This window comes from Dipodomys ordii, unplaced genomic scaffold, assembly GCF_000151885.1.
Source record: "Dipodomys ordii isolate 6190 unplaced genomic scaffold, Dord_2.0 Scaffold36, whole genome shotgun sequence".
NCBI classification, from domain to species: Eukaryota; Metazoa; Chordata; class Mammalia; order Rodentia; family Heteromyidae; genus Dipodomys; species Dipodomys ordii.
Genome location: NW_012267252.1, coordinates 7,016,372 through 7,039,991, shown reverse-complemented (window position 1 = coordinate 7,039,991; position 23,620 = coordinate 7,016,372). Strand labels below are relative to the sequence as shown.

The 23,620-nt window shown below is 53.3% G+C and overlaps 1 protein-coding gene across 3 annotated transcripts in view; it reads left to right on the top strand.

Moving 5' to 3' along the window:
• Sh3pxd2a (SH3 and PX domains 2A) overlaps positions 1-23,620 on the top strand; it is a 190,681-nt gene that overhangs the window by 99,309 nt on the left and 67,752 nt on the right. For 2 of the 3 annotated variants that reach the window (XM_013017676.1, XM_013017675.1), the window contains exons 7-8: positions 1,620-1,711; positions 18,578-18,606. In XM_013017676.1, the coding sequence (XP_012873130.1) occupies positions 1,620-1,711; positions 18,578-18,606 (121 nt within the window). Of the gene's footprint in view, positions 1-1,619; positions 1,712-18,524; positions 18,607-23,620 lie in introns of those variants that run through there. The other variant, XM_013017677.1, reaches the window with a different exon arrangement.

The following is a 23,620-nucleotide window of genomic DNA, read 5'->3' as shown; positions in this document are numbered from 1 at the left end:
AGCTCTGTTTTGATAGTGACCTCTCCTGTCTGTTTGGCCCAAGTGATCCTTCTATGCTCCAGTATTTTTCCCAGTACCTACTGGAGGGAGGGGCCTAGGAAGCAGGACCATACCTGGCCTCACTCCTCTCCTCTTCCTCCCCCCTCTCTTTGGATTGGATCAGGTCCAGTTCTAATCAGGTGCAGTCCCTGGCTGTGAGGCATGAAGTACCCGCTGCAGCACCAGCTCTCACCATTACCGTGCTCTATTCCCTCGTGGATGGCAGGCCCGTGCTGGCCACTTCCTCGCCTTCACTCATGCTTGTTTCACTCCTCTCTGCTGTCCAAACCCTGTAACACTGCTAGCCTCGTTTCTGTCCACCTTCCCAAGAAGCCCACGCATATCAGCTGACGCCCTTCCTCCATGCGTCCTCAGCTCAGCCCAGTGAGGCCCTATTAGCTTAGGCCCCTGCCCACTTTGCTGTGTGTACCCCCACCACACCAGTTTCATACAGCTCCTGCAGCGACCCCCCCCCACCTTGACTGATTGTGTTCTTTCCCATCCTCAAGGCCCAGCTTCAAAGATTCCCTCCCACCTCCATCCTCTTAGGGCTCAATAGACTCCATGCCAGCATCGGGGAGTCCTTGGTAGCAGTTTTCCGCTTGTCATTAAATAATTAATTGTGCAGTCAATGTCTAGGGAATGTGGCTATGGCCCAGCTAGATTGTGGCAGGTGGGAGAGCGGGACCCCAATTGTTAGATTATGGATCCTGGACCTTTTCTGTGGACCCAGAGAATTCCTTCAGGTTTCACACCTAGGAGGGTTCAATGGTTATGTTTGTGGCTTGGTTGGCTGGTTTATCAACTGGTTGGTTAACTGTTGGTTGAAATTATTGGCTGAATAGCTGTCTGATTGGTAAATTGGTTAATTAGTTGACTGGCTGTTTTTGTTTTTTAATTGATATGGGTGGGTGGGTAGAGGAATGAATGGGAAAATTATTTAATTTGTTGGCTGGTTAACTTGTTAATGAGTTGTCAGTGGGTGAGTGGGTAGTGGATTGTTTTTTATACAGCTTTTTTTTTTTCTTTTTGGTGCCAGTCCTGGGGCTTGAACTCAGAGCCTGGGCACTGTCTCTGAGCTTCTTTTGCTCAAGACTAGCACTCTACCACTTCAGCCATATCACTACTTCTGTTGATGTGGTACTGAGGCCTTAAACCCAGAGCTTCATGAATGCTAGGCAAGCATGCTACCACTAAGCCACATTCACAGCCCCTGGACTGTGTTTATTATTATTACTTATTTTTTTAATATTTATTTATTTATTTCCAGTCTTGGGGCTTGAACTCAGGGCCTGGGCCCTGTCCCTGAGCCTCTCTGTGCTCAAGGCTGGCATTCTACCACTTGAGCCACAGCACCACTTCTGGCTTTTTCTGTTTATGTGGTACTGAGGAATTGAACCCAGGGCCTTGTGCATGCAAGGCAAGCACTCTACCACTAAGCCACATTCCCAGCCTGGACTATGTTTTTTATGGCACCATCCTTGAGCCTCTCCATCTCCATTGGCTGAGTTGACCCTGTTTGGGTTTTCCTGTTACCAAGTTCACTGCACCTAATATCCTTTCTTCCTGTCTGTCCACAGGCACTTGTCCGGCTACCGCCCCACATTTCACAATGTGATGAAGTCTTTCGGTTCTTTGAGACCCGACCTGAGGATGTCAACCCCCCAAAAGAGTGAGTAGTAGCTTGGGGCCTCTCCCGCATGCTTAGGAAGTAGGGGCCAGAGCGGAGGCCGGCTGGGGAGGCCCGGGAAGTGGGAGCTCAGTGGAGGGAAGGCTAACAGGGTCAGCCAGTGTCTGGCTCTTGGTTTCCTCGATTACCTAGCAAATGAGGGTGAGTCTGCATTTGGGGAGCAGGTTGTTCGGCAAACGCTTCCTAGATCATGGGCTGTAATGGAGCAGATGAGATCACAGAAAACATAAAGGTCCTGCCGTGTAGCCATCACTGGACATTAGTAGTCATGGCTATTAATTCAGATCTCTCCCAGCGGTAGGCCTGGGTCTTTTTCTTGAGGTACTGCTGGTTATCTGTGCCAGTTTACCTCTGCTGTGGCAAGAGGTGGCCCTGAGAACAGGAATTCTTCCAGCCCTGAGGCAGACCTGAGGCGCCCAGACCATGGTGTGGGTTGTGATGTACAGAGAGGTCAGAAGGGTTTCTTCTCCCCTGGCCCTGGCCTGGTCTCCACGCTGCCTCTCAGAGCTCCACCCCAGAGTGCCTGCTGTGATAGAACCCAGGCCCCGAATGTGACCTTCAGCTGACAGCCTGACGTCCATCAGCCAAGTGCCTGCTCCTCCCTCCAGGGTCTGCTTGCACCTTCCCAGGCCACTGAGCCCACCCCCTCCCTCGGTCCTGAAACATAAACACGGGATCGGGTAACAGCATATTTTGACTCTGGGGCGCTGTGGAGTGCCTTATCAAATTATCAGAGCCTGTGGATTTAATTGGAATTCTCCAGATAACCCCGGCCTCTTTCAAGTGTGCTGCTGCAGGGGCTCTGGAGAATTCACGGGGCTGGGTGGGGGAGGGCTGCCTTCCTTTCTCACCTTACAGGGAGGGCAAGGTCTGGACAGCCCAGATGTGGGGGCAATGGGCAGCAGCCTTTTTTTTTTTTTAGCTTTGATCCCTTTGTTGACTTCAGTGGGACGGAGAGGGGTGCCAGCACTTGCTCTTCCAGACCATTGGCCCAGTGCAGAAAAAGTGCTCACCACAGACAGCTCTGATGTGCCTGCCCGGGGCAGACACAGTGGTTGTACATCCTCATGCCCCCTTCCCGCCTCACCTCACCCTGGAAGGATGTTCGGGGAGCTGTTGCTCTTGCCCCAAACCCTGGCGTTCTTGTAGATTAGTTCTTTGCTTCTCGTGCCTCTTTCTAGTGTTTTCAATGAGAGGCTAGCCCCACACTTCCTACTTAAGCATGCCAAGGCACTTACTCTCCCCATCCTGTTTCCTCTTTCCTCTGTCACTTGTGACCTGGCTACCGACTCCTATGATTAGAATGTGGCTGTCCCCCAAGCTCACATGTTGGAACCTAGGCAGCAGAATTAAGAAGTGGTGGGGCCTTTGGAAAGTAATCGAGTCAGGAGGTCTCTGCCCTTGTATTAAAGGCTCAAGAGAAACCCCTGGGCCTCCCTGCCAGGTGAGGACACAGCTAGAAAATGTCACGTTTACCAAACCTGCTGGTGCCTTCATTCTGGACTTTCTAGCTTCTAGAACACTGAGCAAGAAATCTCTTGTTACTAAGTCACAGAGGGTAAGGCATTTTGTTATCGTAGCCCCAGCAGACTGATACTTACTCCATCTGCTGGAGTGTCAAGCTCCAGGAGAATAGGAACTTGAACTGTTCTGATCTCTACGGAAGCACCCAGGGCCCAGGACAGGGCCTGGTCCACTCAGGGGATATTTGACCAGTGAGTGGTTGATGTCATTCTGTCTTCAGGATAGTCATGGAAGGTGTAACTATGACATGGTTTTCTTAGGAGAGTAAGACTCAGAGAATGAAGTAGCTCACTCATTCAGCAAGTGGAATGGCCCGGTCATAAATCCTAATGGGTTGGTGTCCACACAGGCTTTTTACCACAATTCTAGTCTCTCAGTTTGTGCCCCCTTAAAGTTCTATCCTCAGTCAGAGCAGGTTGAGCTCAAACTCAGTCCCTTTGTCATTTGTTTTCCTTTTGGGGATAGTATGTGTTTTAGTCTTTCTGAGCTGCTGTAACAGAATACTATAGCTTGGGTGGCCTATAAACCAGAGAAGTCTGTTTCTCACAGTTTTGGAGGCTAGAAGTCCTAGATCAGGATTCCTGTAAATTCAGTGTCTCATAGGGACCTGCTTCCTTCATTCATGGCCATCTTTACACTCTACCCTTCCATGATGGGAGGGCAGAAAAACTCCCTGGGGTCTTTTAATTGCTTGGCTCCATCCAAGATCTGGAGTTCTCAACCTCCTAGGCAGAGGCCACTGCCACTTAGTGCGTCTCTCCGTGCTCTTGGTTGACCCCTCTCTGCTCTGGGCCCAGGCCTGTCTCCTCAGTCCATTTCTTCCTCGGCTCAAGCCAGCCGAGATCCTGATTAAATTCTTGAAATTGCACTAGAAGAACAGAGCCCTGCTTAAACTGGCTTTTGTTCTCAGCCCCTGGACTACAGGCCACCCTGTGTTGGGGCCTAAAACAATGCCCCAGTGTTCAGAGGGGTAAAGGGGGAGAGGTGGGGGGCCCTGACCAGAGAAGAGCCATCCCTGTCCCCCCCACCTGTCTAGAGGGCCACCCTGCCCCCCCCCCAGCCAGGGGGCTTGAGACCTGTTGGAACTGTTGGAACTGCTCCTGCCTCACCTGCTCCTCCCTGAGCATCCCAGCCCACCTGTCCTTGGGACCCAGGACAGGCAGGGAGGGGGCTGTCCTAGGGGGAGGCCAAAATGGAGTTTGGGGCCGGGCTGCGCTGATTGAATCAGGTGGTCACCAAGGGGCTAACCTGGAAGATGAGAGAGAATGAGGCTTGGCGGGAAGGAGATCCAGGGCAGACCAAGGGCAGTTTATTGTGCCCAGGACAGGAATGTGTTCATCCCTTCCTCTCAGTCCCATTGTTCAAGCATGTTAAAGCATGGCGTCCTTGATTGTTTTCCCAGGGAACAGTGTCAGGAAGAGAGGAGGGTCTGCCAGTCCAGCCTGGGTCCGGCAGGTGATGGTGATTTCAGAGTGGTTACACTTGAGGGTTTGGAGTGGTGACTCCAAATGTCTCCAAGTTCCTTGAGCCCCTGGAATCCTGGGTCTGATCTGCTGAGAAGGCAGTTCAGCCTTTCGGCTTGTGGCTGACCTCTGACATCTTGGGTTAGAGTCTCCATTGTCCCAGTAGCCAGCAGCACACTGTTGGTTCCTCGGAACCAACATTGCCTTCCCTCTCCTGTGTCATAGCTCCAGCTGTGAGTGTCATGGGTTGATGGGTAAGCATATGGCAGATACTGACAGAGGTAGAGGTGTCTCCCCCCTACACCTCCTCTTCCTAGAAGGCAAAAGGAAGGTTGTAGGGAGAACCCTGAAGTCCCTGCTGTGGATTCCTTCACTCTCGAATATTTATTGAGCATCTACTGTGTGTCAGGGACTACACAGAACAATGAATTCAAGACCCAACATTACCATTAGGCTGAGCATTTTAATCTGATCCCAGCTACTCAAGAAAAAGATCACAGGTTTAAGGGCCGGCTGAGCAACAAAGTGAGATCTGGCTTATGACCAGAATCCTAGCTACTCAGTGTGGTGACTTATGACCAAAATACTCAGAATACTCAGGAGACTGAGGTCAGGGGGATCATGGCTGGCGGTCAACTGAGGCATAACGTTCACAAGACCAAAGCGAAGCATGGTGATTCCTACCTGTCATTCCAGCTACATCAGAAGTATAAATAGGAAGATCATGGTTCTGGCAGATTCTAGCACAAGTGAGACTCTATTTTTTAAAAATATAATTTTGAGCTGGGTGTCAGCAGCTCATACCTGTAATCCTAACTACTCAGGAGGCTGAGATCTGAGGATCACAGTTCAAAGCCAGCCCAGGCAGGAAAGTCCGTGAAACTCTTATCTTCAATAAGCTACCAGAAAACCAGAAGTGGTGCTGTGGTTCAAGTGGTTGAGCACTGGCCTTGAGCTGAAGAGCTGAGGAACAGTGCCCAGGCCCAGAGTTCAAGCGCCTCTCTCTCTCTCTCTCTCTCTCTCTCTCCCTCTCTCTATATGTATTGTGTGTGTGTTTGTGTGTGTGTGTGTGTATACACACACACACACACATACACATATATAATTTTATTGTTATTAAGGTGTCATACAGAGGGCTGGGTATATGGCTCAGTAGTTGAACACCTGCATAGCAAGCCTGAGACCCTGAGTTCAAACCTCAGTGCCACTGGAAAATAGAGATAGATAGTTGGGAGGGGGGAGGGCGGGCACAGGAGATGGAGACATAGTTTCATTATATTGCTCAGGTCCCACCTCTGCCTCAAGAGAGACTTAACAAAGTCCGAACACTCCACTCCGCTTGTAACCTTGTATGATTTCCTTCTCACACCTCAGTTCCCCTTTCTGTGTGCAAGGTCAACACCACTGGCAGGATAGCCATGCGCGTCAAGGGAGCTTGCACACATACGACATCTCCAGAGCATCTTGAGCACCTGGCCCCGCACAGAGCCCAACCAGTGTCAGCCTGGCCCAGGGAAGCCCCTCCCCCACCAGGAAGGGCTTGAGGGGTGCATTAGTGGGTTAGGCTGAAAGTAGGCACCAGCTGAACCTCCTTTAGCTCTTGGCTCCAGGATCCTCCCCGGGGCTGCTTCTGATTCTGGGGTGACCCATCTCTAGGCATTCCACTGACTATTGGGAACACCAAGGACCCCACCCACAGCTCTGTCCCTCCCCAGGGAGCCATGCATCGGGAGTCAGGGTTGATGTCAGCCCACCCATGCTCAGCTCAGTCCTGGCCATAGCTCTCTGCACCCCACCCACCCATCTGGTAAGGACATGAGCCACTGTGTCCTTCCAAGTCCTCCCTACACACACACACACACACACACACACACACACACACACACACACACACTGCACAAAAAGCCTCTTTATGCAGATGGGCAAGATTGCTGGCTGGACTCAGGGCTGCGGTTCTGAGGGCAGCTGGGGGGAAGGGCGTGGAACTTTACTATGTTAAGTGAGCCCTGCCCACCCCTGCTGTGATCCCCTTCCACCTGGGTGGGCAGAGGGCAGAAAAGCGCCCACAGGAAGTGTGTCCAGCCCACTGGAAAGGAGGTCAGCCATGGGGAACAAGGGCATCTGTGGACCTGCCCTTCATGCTGATGGGCAGTTGCAGGGAAGTGGAGTTGACTGTCTGGCCTCAGCTCCTAGAGCAAAACCTGTGCGAGCCGTGTTCAGGGAGGGGTGGGCACTGTCCTCCCACTGCCCAGGGTTACTGCTCTCTCCAAGAAGGGGCAGAAGGGATGCCGCAGGAAGGGTTCCTGGTATGGGGGCTGGGTTGGGTCACAATACATATTTAGGCTTGTGCTTTCTGTGTCTTCTGAGACCTTAGCCCCTAGAGGGTGGTGCAGGTGCCCAGCTGCTGACTCAATGGGAAGAACAGAAATAGAGGCCATGACCATACAAGTGTCAGGTCATTAGCTACCACGGGCAGCCCGGCCACATCGTCAGGGGGAGGCTTCCCTGAGGAGGAGGCATTCAGGCTGAGACTGACCAGGATGGAAAGAAATGCTGTATTGCAGAGTAAAAGGGGCGTCCTGAGATATGGACCTGAGGTGGTAATAACGAGCCATGTTTGTACTTCAGTATCAGGTGAGGAGGCAGAATCTGGGGGGTCCCTGAGGTCCCTCTTCCGGTGGTCCATTCGGAAGCATCTGGCAAGCAAAATGCCACAGCCAGCGTCTAGGGCAGAGCTGACGTTCACAAACAGTTGAAAGGCCCCTTCTTCATGGGTCAGATCAGTTAGGTCTTGAGCTTGACTGGAGTTGAGACCCCACTGTAACGATGGGTCACTTGGAGGGCCGCAGCTTACACAATCATCTAGCCCCACCTGCTGGCAGCAGTAAATATAACCACCACCGACATTTTGGCTGGATTCTGTGCATGTGGCCCTGGGGCTATGTGGAAGAGGTGCTGGATGGTAGAATGGAGTTCATGTCGCTTGGACTTACCAGTGTTTTCCTATGAGACTCATGGTCCTTTTTTCAGGCAAGGTAGCTTGGTCCCAGACTGATTGTCTCTCAGCTCGTGTCAGAGGTGCATCCAAGCCCTTACCTTCCCAGTGTTGTCTGTGCCCCAGCCAGCCACACAGGTGAATATGGAAGACGCATTGAGGCCAGGCCAGGGTGCCCAGCTGTAAATCTCAAGATGGGACCTGTTATCTCACGAAGGGCAGAGGAAGTGGATCAGCCTGGGGAGTGGGGGGGGGTGGAGTAGGCACTGAAGGTTAAATTGAATTCACCTTCCACGTATGGGCGTCTCTTAGGGAAATCCAGGATTCACAGACAACTGTATCCCTAAGAGGGCACAGAAGTTAAGAGACCTTGGGGTTGTGTTGAGCCTTTTTACCTCTGTCCTCAAGTGCTCTGCAGACACCTCATGCTGTGGACTAGACATCAAGGAGGGGTGCTACCCAGAAGGCAGATAGGTCAGACAGCTTTGCTGGAAGCATCCAGAAAAGTTGGTGGTATCTCTCCCCCACCCCTGCAACACAGACACACAGACAATCAGACACACAGACACACACACACACACACACACACACACATACACACACACACACACACACACACACCTGTTTGTCACCCAGGGAGTTATCAGGCAACACATAGGCTGAAGCTGGAGATGAGAGGTTGTTTTGGCCTGAGCCTGGTTCAGTGGTTAGGGGCAGAGGGAGACTTTGTGTATCATAAAACTCATTGTAGATGTATAAGGATTAGATAATTATTAGCAGTATTTGTAGTTGTACAACTATTTCCACAATCCAAGTTTAGAAGAAGGGATTCAATGACTTCCCCACGCCAGTGTTTTAGAACCCAATTAGCACCTCTTCCCCCTCTGCTCCTGTCTGAGATGAAGTGTGTATTCCTAGGGGCGGAGTCCCTGCCCACCCACAGGCTGCTTGCATTGTTTTTGTTCTGTTTTGTTGGTCATGGGGCCTGAACTCTGGGCCTGGGTGCTGTCCCTCAGCTCTTCAGCTCAAGGCTAGTGCTCTACCACTTGAGACACGGGGACACTTCTGGCTTTTTTTCTGCTTACATGGTGTTGGGGAATCGAACCCAGGGCCTCAGGCATGCAAAGCAAGCGCTCTACCACTGAGCCACCTTCCCAGCCCCAATGCTTGCATTGTTAGACGCTCTTGTCATTCTGTGACGGTTTGGCAGCACTGTTGAGTAGGAACCCAGCCTCTTCTGGGCCTCTTGAATCCCATGGCCCCGCGGGGTAGTCACTTTGAACGTTATGCCCAACCCTAGTTAGCCAGGCCCCCTTGAATACAGTGCTCACCACCCCTGCCCCTGCAAGCTTCTCAATAAGCCAGCAGGCAGAGGCCACAGACCAAAGGGCCAAGCCACAGAGATGCCCAGCTTGTGCCCAGAGTAAGTCACCATTGTCCTTGTCTCCCAGCTGAGGGATGCGGAGCGAGATGTCCCCTCTTGGGATGCCTCTGGGAGGGAGGCTGGCAGAAGTGAGAGCGGCCAGCCAGTCACAGGTCTCAACTCAGAACCAGATGCTGCCCGCCCTCCACACAGCTGGGTGACAATGGGGTAACACCCCTTCCTAACTCACCCCAGTTAGACCACCACCTTACACCACCCCTTACAACATGCCCCTCCCTCCAACTGGAACTTCTCAGTTGCCTCTGCCACAGATACAATTAATTAAGCAGTCCAACACCCAGCCCCCTGAGAGGCTGCACCTTTTCTGAGAGCCAGGATGGCCTCTGCCTGAGCATCACTGTGTCCTCGGGCTAGTGGAGGCTGTTGCTGCAGGCTCCACATGTTCCACACCCTCCTGAGTAGAGTGCGTGTCTTCACCCCTGCATTCCGCCTAGGTACAGAGAAAGCTGCTGTGGCCGGAGAAGGCTGGGCCGGCAAACCAGTGTTCATCTCAGGGAGGGGCCTCGGCCTGGGCCTCCCAAGCCACAAGAGGTTTTCCTCCATGGTCTCATCCCGCCTGGTCAGGAGTCTTCGATGATAGCCTCACAGTGGGCAGCTAGCTGCCGAAGGAGTCTGAGGGAAGAGCACATGTTAACTCCTGTGTTGGTTCCCACCAAGGACAGGGGACTGTGCCTGGTCTTGCCAGCTACAAGGATCTTACTGCATAGGTGGAGGATGGTTTGTGTCGCTTGAGGCCCAAAATTATTCCAGGAATAGTAGGTGTCTTGGCTTAGAATCTTCCAGAAGCCCATCTGAAGGCGAAGTTTGGAGCTCAAATGGTTTGTTTTTGGAGGCAAGCTCACCCAGCCCCAGTGAATGCGTGCGTGGCAGAAGGGAAGGCAGCCAGAGGCAGTTCAGAAGTTTAACTCCACCTGGAGCAGCACTGGGCTACAGGCTGGCGCAGCCCGGGGCAGGGGAACTGGGCGTGCATGCGTCCTCCATGACCCCTGCAGCCACCTCCACACAGCGGCCAGACGGAGCTTTCAGAAACCTTAGTGAGTGAGTGTTAGACACGGGTGGCTTTCATGGGGTTGATTCTGAAGAGCGTCCGGTGCCCCCTAAACCACGTCTCATCCTGCTGCTCGCGGGCTCTGCTTTGCCCCTCACTCCTCTGAGACCTTCCCTGCTTCATCTCAGCCATGCTGTGTTTCCCTCACGGCTGCAGCCCCTTTTCATCACTTCACTCATCTGGCTGTCCGGCTCTCCTCAGGCTCTCTGCTCCCCAAGGGCAAAGAGTGAGCCTGGGTTGTTCAGACCCATGACCCTGGGCCTCACGCCCAGTAGATGCTCTGCAAATACCTGCGGATGCAGGAATGGTGGGAGCGAGTGGGACCGCAAGTTGGGGCTACTGGGAAGATTCTGCCCGCTTCCCCAGCCTGGGACTGGGGATACTGGATTAATTATCCCAGACCTGAGGTCAGCAAAGGCTGAAGTTATCAGGAAGGGCGGGCTGTCCTTGCCCCAGGGGCCGTTGGTGAGCGCCTAGTTACAGGGAGGGTTGCCGTGGGTAGATGTGGATAAGAGCATGCTCTGAGGACATGGTGAGCTGATGAGGGCGTGGCTTGGGACGGGCACAATGGAGATGTCTCACAAAGGCAGAGCTCGTGTCCGGAATGGTAATAATGATACCAGTGGTTAGTCTACTCCCCACCCCTGCCTCTGGGAAAGAAGGGCGCCCTCCAGGTACAGAGGGGAGCTCCGTGGTGACTCCCTCCTAGATCAAGCTCAGCCCTTGCGCCCCTCCCCTTGCCGAGTTGAGGGGTTTCTCCTGGGTAGCAGAAGACTTTATTGGGAGGGAGGATGGCAGTGGTAGCCTGCGCCTTGGATACTGGGGCTCTGTAATGATGTCCTGGTGAGCAGCAGCTTTATGATGGTCACAGTCAAGCTGGCTCAGTCCAATCCCTGATAGTGACAGCTCAGGGAAACTGAGGCACAAAGAAGGGCTGGCATCTCCCACACTGCTCAGCGGACACATGATTTGTGCCAGTGGGCTGGCCTGGTTTGGGGTCCACCTCTTTTTACCTGCCCAGGGATGGCCCCCTTGTTGGCCCAGGACGTAGGCTAACCCACCCCAGAGCTTCCAAGTCCCCTCTCCCAACACACACACACACACACACAGTACTCTGGCACCTGGCTCTCTGCCCCTTTGTCCTGCACTTCGGGTATGCACCGTGGCGGAGCCTGCCCCTCTGTGGAGCAGCCTCTCTGCCCACCGTGGTACAGCGGGGTGTGGACTGCACTCCTGTAGTCTGGGATCATTGAGCCTCCCATCTCCCAGGCCCATCACACCCACTGCAGAAAGTACCAGAACAGGCACCTTCCCTCACATCATCCTCCCCTCTCCAACCTCCTCCCCACTTCCAGCGTAACTCTAACTATTGTACCTCTTCTGGGGCATAACTCTGGTGCCTCCCTCTTCTTGGCAGCCTTCCCTGGCACATTGGACTGCTCTGATCTCTGGTTCTGGGAATTCTTACACAATATACTCTTTTGACCAAGCTTGGGGCATCTAATCACAAGGCAACTTATATGTTTTCATTTCCTGCATATTTCTTATCTCTTCAACTAAAGCGTGTGTTCTTTGAGGCAGAAACAATGTGTCTTCTGCCATTCTCCTGCTTCAGGCACAAGAATGGGTCTCTAGCCAGCACTATTAGCTCATTCCTGTAATCCTGGCTACCCAGGATTGAAGTTCAAAGCCAGCCCCAGGCAGACACATTCAAGAGACTTTTATCTCTATTTAACAAGCAAAGAACCAAACGTGGAGGAGCAAAAATCCAGAAGTGGAGGTTTGGCTCAAGTAGTAGAGTGCCAGCCATGAGTAGAAAAGCTAAGGGAGAGAGTGAGGCCTTGAGTTCAAGTCCTGGTACCAGCACCAAAAGGGGAGGAGGGGGCTGTAGCAACTCTTCAGCTAGGCCATGGATGAGAAAGGGATGGAAAGTAGAGGATGGATTGATTGATGGATGAAAGATGGGTAGATAGACAAGTGGACTTTGAAGGACAAGGAAGACCTCCTAGCCCTTCTCTCTGGGGACTTTGCAGCTGAACCCCATCACCAGTGTTTGGTGCTTCATCTCACAACAATTCTGTGGGGGTAGGAAATGTTTTATCCCCTTAAAATGTTTTATCTAAGGCACAGAGAGGCTCAGTAACTTGTCTTTGTCACAGAGTGGCAGGTGGCTAACCAGGATACCAACCCACCCACTTTCCCTTTGTACTCTCTGCTCAGAGCCATGGGGTAGAGATACACTCAAGGCCTTTGCCAAGAATGCTTGAACAGACAGACAAGAGACAGACAGACTACAGACAATGCATTTTCCTTTTTCTGGGAATGGAGCAGCAGTACCTACCCTCTGGGATGTGTCCGAAGACCAGAAAAATCCTCAGGGACCTGGGAGGAAGGCAGTCTATGTCAGCCTTTAACATCAGCCTCTCTGGGACACCATTTTGGGGGCCTAAAACCCCCTTTACTCCCCCCAGGAATCCAGCTTTCACCCAGGGTAGGAATCTGGCCTCTCTGGACCATCCAGAGTCACAATGGAGCCCATTCTCAGAACCCTGGAAAACACAGACTGTATGGAGAAAGGACAGATTCTTGTTGGACACAAGAGCTCTCAGAGCGACCATTTACATCAGCTCCTGACAAATGGGGGCAAAGCCCAGTGTTCATGCCCCTGGGTCTTTGCTGCCTGGAGGTCGCAGCCCTCCAGACCATTTCGTGTCAAGGCTCTCAAAAGCCAGAACAGAAACCCAGCTTGGGGCTAAGTGGGGTGGGAAACTCCCCAGCACTCTGCAGACCTCAGCTGACCCCAGAGCCCCTTCTAGGCCCTTCCTCATTGGGCTTTTGGAAGAACACGTACATCTCTGTCTCACAGAAGTTCCCCTGCAACACTCGGACTGGCCTCCTTTTAAGAATGGGGAAACTGAGGCCCAGAGAATATGTGAGTATTTTTAGAATACTTCTGCCAGGAAACAAGTGTTACGTCAAAAGCAAATCAGAGGTAGGCAAGGTAGGTAGACAAGCAACTGAAACCATTTCACAAAACAGCCTTCACCAATCATGATGCTCAGCTCATTTCTTTTAGACTTGCTCATTAGCACCCACCCAAGTTGGTGTTAGAACTCACAGACAGCTCACGCACAGCTTATCATTTGAAAAGCAGAAGATTCAAAGTGGCCTGCTTGGGTCCTCTAGGCACTGGGGGCTGAATTGGACCCAGAACTAGGTCAGGTGACATTCAACCAGGTGACAAAACTAGTCAGAGCCAGGCTGCTACCTCCACCTCCCAGCTCCATACCTTGTGTCTTTACAAAAATGTTCCCTAGCCAGCCGCCAGTGGCTCACGCCTGTAATCCTAGCTACTAAAGAGGCTGAGATCTGAGGATCTCCATTCAAAGCCAGCCCAGGCAGGAAAGCCCTCAAGACTCTTATCTCTAATAAATCACCAGAAAACTGAAAGTGGCGCTGTAGCTCAAGTGGTAGAGCGCTAGTCTTGAACTGAAGAGCTGAGGGACAGTGCTCAGGCCCAGAGTTCAAGCCCTATGACTGATGAAAAAAAAAAAAAAAGTTCCCTAACTGGGCTCAGACCTTGAATTCTAGATACAACAACTGGACATTAAAGCCTGACCAGGCCTGGTCTTGCCCCCCCTAGCCTGCCTGAAGCTACTTTGCTTGCTTCGAGAACTTTTCCTCCAGCCTATCCTCTCAAGGGACCCAAAGACCTTCAAGGAAGACTTTCAAGGGTCCTTCCTCCAGAAAGCCACCTAGGACCTACCCAGGACCCCTCAGCCCCACCCCTGCAGCTCTCAGCTTAGGCTCAGAATGTCAGCCTCTGCATTGCTTCCCCAGCTGGACCCTCAACTTGCAAGCCAGAAGCACAGGTGGTTTTTCTGGTGTACCCGCATGGCAGACAGAACGGGCGTTCACCGGGTGATAATGACGTTACACCTCTGGGGCTGCAGGTCCCCTCCCTGGCCAAGGTTGGGTACTATGGCCCCCACCTCTCCTAGGAGTGCTCCTGTTCCCAGCCTCCACTTGAGTCTCAAGGTCACCCCCAAGTCAGCTGTCTGGCACCCAGCCTGCTGCTCAGGTAATTCCCAGCAGCAGCAGCAGCAGCAGCGCCCACAGACAGGCATCCCAGGCCAAGCGGCCAATGTCAGCCAGCAGACAGGAGGGAGAAGGTCAGGCTGGAGTCCACGGGTGTCCCGCACCAAGGCTGTCAGTGACAGGAGGAAGGACGGGGGCAGGGCCAAGGGCTCAGTGGCTCAGCCAGGAAGCAGCATCCTTTCGCACAGCAATGCGCCAGGCTGGCCTTCCCTCCCTCTTCTCTCCCTTGTCTTCTGCTCCTCCTAACCTTCCCTTTTGCTCCAAGAACATTGAGGTGCAGGCTGGCCTCCTCCTTTCCCCAGCCAAAGCCCAGTGCCTGCGTCTGGTGTGTCCTCTTCTTAGAGCCTAGTCCCTAGCAGGCCTTCACTTGAGCCCCAAGGTCCTCAATCTTCCCATCCAGAAAACAGGTGAGCACTGGCTCCACTTACTTCAGAGCACTGAAGATCAAATGCTGGGAAATTTCCAAAGGATGGTGAAGGGAAGAGTCATGTAAGAACAGGAGGCTGACCCACCAGAATTACGTGCCCTTCCCACTGCCTCCCTCCAGCCTCTTCCAACACACACCTAAGAAAGAACAGAAATCTCATCTCACCAAGAGAAATCCACTAAGAGAAATTAGAGGGCAGGAGAGAAAAAAGTAAGAAAAGTCAACCCTCCTGGGTACTTGTTAGTATAAAAATGTGGGGCCCAGCTCCTTGGGCAGTTTGGAGTCTTATAACCAATCTTGTGCTATAAAGATCAGGAGGACCCCTTGAGTCCTGGAATTTGAGGCCAGATAGGGCCACAGAGCAAGAACTTGTCAAAAAGAAAGAAAGAAAATGCCCTAATCGGTGAGTCTAGACTCCTCGTTTCTCTAGATCATTGTCCTTTGACAGATGAGCCGAGGGCTAAGAGTGTTTGCTCAGTGTTAGAGTACAGGTTTAGCACAAAGCCCTAGGTTCAGTCCCTAGCACCAAAAGAAAAAGAAAAGCCAGCCACAGAGGCAATATCCTTTTAGTCTCAGCTACTAGGGAATGCTGTAACGGGAGAATAACCCGAGCACCTCCTTGAGTTTCAAGGTTCTCTGCAGCGTCCGTGTTTAAAGAGGCCTTTGCCATCTGGATGGCAGATGGCAAAATCTCCTCCACCCAGATAAGTCCAGGTTCTGATGAATGAAAAATGGCACTAAAGACAGTTCCAGGCCGTACCCTCTGCATGCCCTATAGTGGGTCCTTCCCACAGCCTGCACAGTGGTGCTGTGACCATCCTCATCAATAGGGGCAAAGGAGGTGGCTCAAGGTCTCTGCCACCCAACTAGCCATCCACAGAGATTTGAGCTCAAGCTGGCCTTCCTCACAAAGCTGCAAATGTACCCCTCCCCCCACGGGACAAGGGGCCAAGACATGGAGTCTGGCACATGGGTGGGGTCTGGGGGAGGCTGTGTCCTTGTGCTGGTTTGGAGGGACCCCACCCCTCTTCCCAATCCTGCCAGGTCCCTGTTGATCCAGTCTGTGCCCCTCCTGTCTTCCTGGCTTTGATGGTGGCTGTGGCTTTAGCTACCGTGGATCAGCTGCAGAGGAGGCTGGGCTGAGGGAGCTTGTCAGGACGCTGCCTGGGCGGCCTTTCCAATTCCATTAGTTTCTGGCGTCATCACAGGAGGGAGATGCGAGGCCTGCCCCCCCCCCCCTTCCTGTGGCTCCCTGGGACACCGTGATTCAGCAGCTAGTCGGAAGCAGGCTAGACTTAGGATCCACAGGGTGTGGAGTCATCCGCAGGGGTAGGGGCTCTCAGCATCAGCTCAGGGCAAGAATTGGAGCTAGGAGGGAGAATGAGGAGGGGTGTTCTGAGGCCCCATTACTGGGCTCTGCCGTGCTGCCAGGCAGTGGAAGGTGTGAGGGCTGGAGCTGGGGGAGCCCTCATGTCCTGGTATGTGTAGAATGGGGGAGTCCCAACTACAACATACCCAAACTGCTCCTCAGCAAATCCAGCAGCTAAAAATATGACATGGCTTTACGAGAAGATGCCCAACCGGAAACCTTTAAGAGGTTTCCTATTAGGGCAGCGCCTGCTCAGGCTGGAAGCCAGATGCCACAGGAGGGATTCCTCTGCCCGCCACCCGCCACCCACCATTCAGTCACAGCCTGCACACAGGACCCCCACCCCACACTCTGCACCTCCTGCTGGGGGGAAGCAGGCTGGGTGGGGGTGGGGGAGCTGCGGTGACTTCAGATCTGGAACAAGACCAGGCTTCCAGGTGGCCAGCAGAAGCCTCGCCCAATCACTGGATGATCCTAGTCCTGCAGGCTTCCCTTAAACTTTGCCCTTCTCACTAGCTAGATGAAGAGTTTACACTGGGTGTGGTAGTGCACATCTATAATCCCAGCCCTAGGGAGGGCTCTAGACTGTCTGACTTGGAGATTCATCTGGAAGCTTCTTCAGCACTCCAAACACACTCTCCTTACTTTGGCCTTAGGGATGGTCCAGGCCCTGGTGCAGATTATGTAACACAGCCCAGCCTCACAATCCCCTGGGAAGCTTACTGGAAATGAAGATAACCTAGTAGGTGGGGGTGGGGCTTCCCATCTGAATTTTTAGCCAGTCTTCTAGACGATTCCATTGAATGGCCAGGGCATATGAATAATCTCCCTTTCCCACGCCTGGCCCTGGGACCCCAAGCCACATGGGAGTAGCCTGCCTGCCTCTAGGCTGGGGCTACAGACCTGGAGAAGCCTGGGCATCCCCCTGGGGCTACAGGGAGAACAGGGATTCAGGGGCCTCTTTGCCAGTCACACCCTGCCCAGCCTTCCTCAGTTAAAAGCTTGAAGCAGGAATTTCCTCCTTGGCAGTGGATATCTTCTGGGCAGGGCACCACCACCGTATAATCTGCTCCTCCTATCTGGGAGTTCTCCCCACCCTTGAACAGCAAGGCAGGCTGGGAGCCCAGCCTCTCTTCTGCCACAGTTAGCAGAGCATGCTGGGGACCCGAGGCCTGAGTCCCAACAGATTCTCCTTCACCCCACAAGCCTTCCAGGTTTTCATTCCTGACAGTAGGTTTATGAGCCACAGCCCATCCCCACCTAGGGTGACTTGGCATTGGCTGAGCCTCTGTTTCCCCATCGTTAGGACCCTCCTCTCAGCATGGAGGGTTGAAGAAGCATGGCTTGTCATGATGTGGTCCCAGAGAGGCTCCTCTGGTCCTGGCTGCACAGCCTAGCAGCAGGAGGCTGAGACAGGAAGATCTAGAATTTGAGGTCATCCTAGGCAACACAGGGAGACCCTGTCTCAAAACAACAGGAAAAGAAACACATCGGCTTGAGCTATGCCCCCAGCATTCCAAATACTGAGTTCTGAGCCCAAACTTTGTACAAATATAGGAGCTCATTGCCCCTGGCTGTGGCAGGCCAGTCACCTTGTACCAACCAGTGGCCTGGCAGAAGTCAGATCTCCAGAGTCCCAGTCTCAGGGAGTCACAGTGCAGTCCACCTTGCATTCTCCGAGCTGCTGCTGCTCCTTCTCCACAAGTCCCCTCTTGTCAGCAGACTGGCTGACTAGTTTGCTTGGACCAAAGCTGCAACGTGAGTGGCATTTCCTCCCGGGACAGGATTGGGAAAACTGCCTGATGGGAGTGTGCGGGCAGATAGCAGGCTCTCGGCTAGATGACCCTCCACAGGCAATAAAGCAAGCAAGCCTCCCAGCAGTTAGTGGATTTGAACTCAGGGCTCAGTTCTTCGGAAGTTCAACCTCCATCCCTAGCTAGCACTCCTGGCCTCCCAGTCAGCGATGCAGAGCTTACCCGCCCCGGCCCCCGTGCCCAAGTTGCCCAGCTTAACTTTGGTCCTACCCCAGCCAGCCCAGCCAGTGCTTATTCCCACCGAGGTGACATTTCAGTTGTGATTTGACAGTGAGTGAGTAATCACAAGCCATGCAAAGAAGTGGGGAGCGGGGAGCGAGTCCCCCGCCCCCCGCACAAGTCAGGGCCTGGATTCGAACGGGAGCCTCAGTTTCCCTGTTCACCAAGTGCTAGGGAACCTGTTCCCCTAATCCTAGAAGGCTAAGGGAGGGGCATTCCTCGGGGCGGGGCGGGGCGGGGCGGGCAGGACCGATCGCACTCGTGGGAGGCCGCCGGGCTGCCGGAACCCGCGCGGGCGGGCAGCGCGCGGCGCGCAGTGCGGGCGGCTGCGGAGCGCGCGGCTCGCCGGGGCCGTGGGCATCACATGAGCACCGACTCCCGGCCGGCCGCAGCCCCGTGTCCCCGCCCGGCTCTAACCATGTCTATCTGTTGTTGCTTCTTTTTCAGGGACTATGGCAGTTCCAAGAGGAAATCAGGTAAGGGAGCCTGCGGGCGTTTGTTTGTTGTTTGTTTTTTCGTTTTGCGCTGCCACCCCTGTTTCACACGCGCGCCCCTCCCACCCTGCGGGGGATTATGATCCTGCGGATCCAGGGGTCCTTTGGGTGCTCACCTCTAGTCCTTGCCCTGGAAGATCGTGGCCGGTTGCACCTTGATCTCCTTCCCCCTCCCCCTCTCCCCTGCCTCAGCTTGGGAATGGATGCGTTGGGAGCCGTGCGGGCTTCTTGGGAAGGTCCTAAGTCGGTTCCCTCATTCCAGGCTGCGGTTCCACAGCTGGGCACCGTGGTGGCTTCCCGTGCGTTCTTCCCCGGGTGCGCCGGTGCGCAAGGGTTAATAGAGACGCGGGGGTCCTCCCGTGAGGAGGGGAGATCTGGAGTGCGGAGGGGTCGTCCTTGAACGGCGGGATGGGAGTTTCAGTCCAGCACGGTGTGTGGGGGGGCTCTCCTCCCCCACCTCTGGGCCCGCGCCCCTGGCTGCAGGGTGGGGGCGCCCCCGCGCCCGCCGGGCAGGTGCAGCGCTGGCCCGCCCCGCTGGAGTTTGAGAAGCGGGTAGGGGCCCCCCCTCCCCCGTCCCCTTCTGAGAGCGACGCGACGCGGATGGCCGCGGTGTGCCGGGGCTGTCCGCTGCCTGCGGGATCACCGAAGGATTTTTCTCCCCGGATGGGGGAGGCCGGGCTGGAAAATGGCACCGTGTGGGTGTGGGCGGGGTGTCGTTCACGGGGGAGGAGGGGTTCTCCCGCAGTTTGGGCTGCGTGTGCGGGGCCCAGGCTGCTCTCGGTCTGTGCACACGCGCGCGTGTGACCATTGGGGGTGGTGCATGCACCGGGCGCCATCCCAGGGGGCTTGGGGAGCCCTCTCACCCAAGCGCCTCGGCCTGTGTGCCAGTAGAAGCCTGTGTGCCTGGCATGGTGGGTGGGATGGGAAGCGGGGGAGGTTGTAATTGTATACTGCGCCCTCTGAGTATGGGTTCTTGGGTGCTTTGTGGACAAACACCTGCTTATTGGGAGGGAAAGTGGGGTCCTGGTATGTCTGTGGGGGGCCCTGTGTGGAGGGGAGGTTGTACATGTGTGGTCCTGCTAGGCCTGTGCTGAGGCTGGTGTGTGCACTGGGGTGTCTGTCGGACATACTTGGCTATGGCTGGAGCCTGTATCAGCACGTGTTTGTGTACCTGTTTGGGGGGGCGTGTCTACTTGTGGGGTGAGATGTGCCCAATGTGACTGGTTGCTGGCTCAGGTGTCCCAGAAGGCCTGCCCACTGGGGCACGGGGCCATTTCCTCCTGTGAGCACATTAGGTAAGGAATCTGAGGGGTGGAACTGGCTGCAAGTGGTACAACTATTCCCAGTCCTCAGTTTGGGTGGGCATCCGGATAGGGGAACTGAGGCAGGGGGCAGAGCTGGGCCTGGGGGGGAACCTAACACCCTCCCCAGGGAACTTTCCTTGGGCCTCAGTCGGATTATAGTAGTTGTTACAAGATTATAGTAGTTGTTACATAGTTGTGCAGCCCTTTGGTTCTTCTCTGTGTGACCTTTGGCAAGTATTGCAACCTCCCTGTTCCCGTTTCCTGTTCTCTTTAAAGCAAAGGTGGTAATGTTATCTATCCTATGTTTAAAAGAACACAGCAAGTTAACAAACCACCTATGGAAGCACCTTCATCACCATCATCATAGTCATTATAGTCCCTACTTCCTTCACTTTCTGAAACCCTGGGACCCTGTCTAGGCTCAGCTTTCACCTTGGTCCCTCCAAGTGTGCGCCCCGCCCCAGTTTCTCCCCTAAAGGCAAGATTCCTGCCCTCCCTCCCTCTTGCCCTTCTCTTCCTAAGTAAGGCTGGGCTCCGCCCAGGCCTGGCTAGAAGAGGCTCCCAGCCACTCCGCCTTCTGCCCTCCAGCCAGGAAAAGGATGGGAGGAGAAATTTAATTTACCTTGGTATGCTTATGATAATGGCCACTTAGTACCTCGTTCAAAGTGCCAGGCTGGAGCCAGGCCCTAGGAATTTAGTAGTGACTGGCTTTCCTTTGTGACCTTGCATAGATTTCTTACCCTCACTGTATCTCACTGTAAACCAAGAGATATTCTTCACATTCATCTTGGGACCACTAACTTCTTTTCCCCTTCATTTCTGGGGAATCATTTAAAGCTGGGACTTCCTGCATTCTGGGCAAGTGCTGTACCATAGAGCTACATCCCAACCCTTCCCCACTTTGATGGTTAATTTTGTCTATCAACCCTTGAACTAGGGCACCTGAGTATTTGGCCAAGTGTTATTCTGGATGTTTTTGTCGAGGTGGTTTTTGGATGAGATTTACCTTTAAATCAGTGGACCTCTGTTAAGCTGATTACATTCCTTTATGTGGGTGGGTATCAGCAGTTGAAGGTCTTCATAGAAGAAAGACTGACAACCCCTAAGTAGGAGAACTGACAGCAAGTCTGCCCTAGGACTTGACTGCACCTCTGCCCGGACTCCTGCCAGCCATCCCTACCACATGACTGAGCCTCCAGTCATGTGAGCACCTTCCCCACCCCCTCCATAAGCACATCCTGTTGGTCCTCTTTCTCTGGAGAACCTTAATACACACCCAGGTGAAGACTAGATCAATAACTACCTGCAAGCAGCCTTGGAACACTGCCAATAACCAAGAAAACTGCCCCAGGTGCTAGCTACTATTACTTAATGAAGTATTACTATTACTTTTGGTGAAGTGCTAGCTGCTGCTATTTTTTTTCTTTTTCTTTTTTTTTTTTTGGTGGATCATGGGGCTTGAACTCTGGGCCTGGGTGCTGTCCCTGAGCTCTTCAGCTCAAGGCAAGCACTCTACAGCGCCACTTCCGGTTTTCTGGTGGTTATTTGGATTTCTGAAGCCAGGCCGGTGCAGGAGAGCTCTTGTGGCCTGAAGTTATTTGCACCTCCCTCTGCCACACTTGCTTCTTCCCAGCGTGGTGCCATCTGTCTGTTGGTCAGGCCTGACACCTAACCTTGACCCCTCCCTTCCTCTCACCTGTCAGAGTGACCTAAAGATCTCCCTCCGTCACACCTGGTAGAGGCCTCTTTGTCTCTGCGGGAGGACCCAAGCTTTTTACTGAGGTCTTCTGATTCCTTTATTTATTCCTGCAATTACTCTTCTTACCACCACTAGGGGGCACTCTTCAAATATGTTCCAAATAGTGGTATTTTTTCATCTTAAATTTCCCCAGAGAGGGTGCATACCCCTAGAACAAACTCTGTTTTGGCCTACGCAGAGTCCTGTGTAACTTGAGGCCTCTCCCTCAGGCTCACCCAGAGTGGTCATTGTTTTCCCTTACTTAATGTCAACTGATCAACCTCAAGCATAACTGTCAAAAGGCCTTCCATGCACTACCTGGAGTACCACGTGACTGAATAACTGGTCAGCTGGTCATGTTAACATAACCATCATACTTGCTAAATGGGCAGCAGCCTTGCAGAAATGTGCACAGAGATAGTAAGGCAAGTGCTCCGTTTCCTATTCTGTGGCAAGAGGCTGGTTGTTGTTATCTGTGCTTGATCCAGAATCCAGAGGGCTGGAACAGCTCACCTCAGCAGGACTTCTTTCTCTTCTGTCTTTGAGACTTGGGTGTTCTCAGCCATCTAGCAAGCTGCACAAGGAGTTCTGAGGTGGACCACTAGGGGGCATAGATAACTGCGGGGCCTCTGGAGTCTTTGGGGCCCTGCCACTGCTTGGGTGGAGGGCCTGCTGCTCTGTTCCCTCTGGGACCCTATGATGAGCTCCAGCTCGTTTAAATGCAAATGAGGTTACTTAAGCATGTTGCAAGTTCTCTTAGGCAAATGTTGATGTTCCTGGTGAAGTCCTGTTTACTTCATAGCTGGAAAAGCGGTGAGCTCAGCCTGGCTTCTTGCTCAGTGATCATTAACTGGTCTTACTGGGCACAATTAATGAGATTGGCATTGATATAGTTCCCCACTACATCACAGTGGAGAAACAGTGTTGCTAGGGGTGAGAGATTGGTTTTGACTTCATATGAGCCCCAGCTCTCCACTGAGAGAGCTTTGTTATTATTGGCTTTGTTATTATTTGCTGGGAGAAGTCACCTTACTTCTCCATTAAGAAGAAGATGCAATGGAGGTATTTTGTCCAATTCTGTGAGTCCCAGAGGAGACAAGGCTAAAATGTAGCACTGCTGAGTTAAGAATGCAGGGCTTGGGGCTGGGAATGTGGCTTGGTGGTCGAGTGCTTGCTTAGCACGCACAGAGCCCTGGGTTCTATTCCTCAGCACCACATAAATAGAAAAAGCCTGAAGTAACACTGTGGCTCAAGGGGTAGAGTGCTAGCCTTGAGCAAAAAGAAGCTCAGTCACAGTGCCCAGGCCCTGAGTTCAAGCCCCAGGACTGGTAAAAACAAAACAAAAAGAATGCAGGGCTTTTGACTGGAGGCCTGGCTCTGTTGGTTGAGCGCTAGCCTATGAGCAGAAACAGCAGGTACTGAGTTTGAATCCTGGTCTCAGACCTAAAAGAAAAAGAAAAGAATTCACGTTCAATACCTTGGGTTCCATTCCCAGCAACACACACACGCACACACGCATGCGCGTGCGCTGCACTTGGCCTCATCTCTTAATTGCCATCAAGTCTCCAGTGACCAGCTGGCCCAGTTTTACACACCAGAAATGGAGGTTAAGGAACTTGCCCAAGGTCAGACAATCACACACAGAGTTCAGATGTGGTCCTGAACCAAACTCAGTTTCTACCCAAGTCCACTTCTTCCTAAACCAGGGCATGAGGGGGCTTTTGGTGCCAGGGCTGTGGCTCTAAAGTCCTTTAGTGGGGGTTCCCTAGATCGGGGAAGGCACTGCCTCAAGAGAATCTCCCCCAGAGCCTTCGAGAAGGAATCCATTGGTCATAGCAGATTCTCAGTTGGGTGAAGGGTTCCTTTGCAGGGTTTGACTGATATCCCTGCCGAAGGGGCTGGGGAAGCAGTTTCCAGGGCTTTTTGTCCGCCTGAGCTACCCATCCTCAACAAG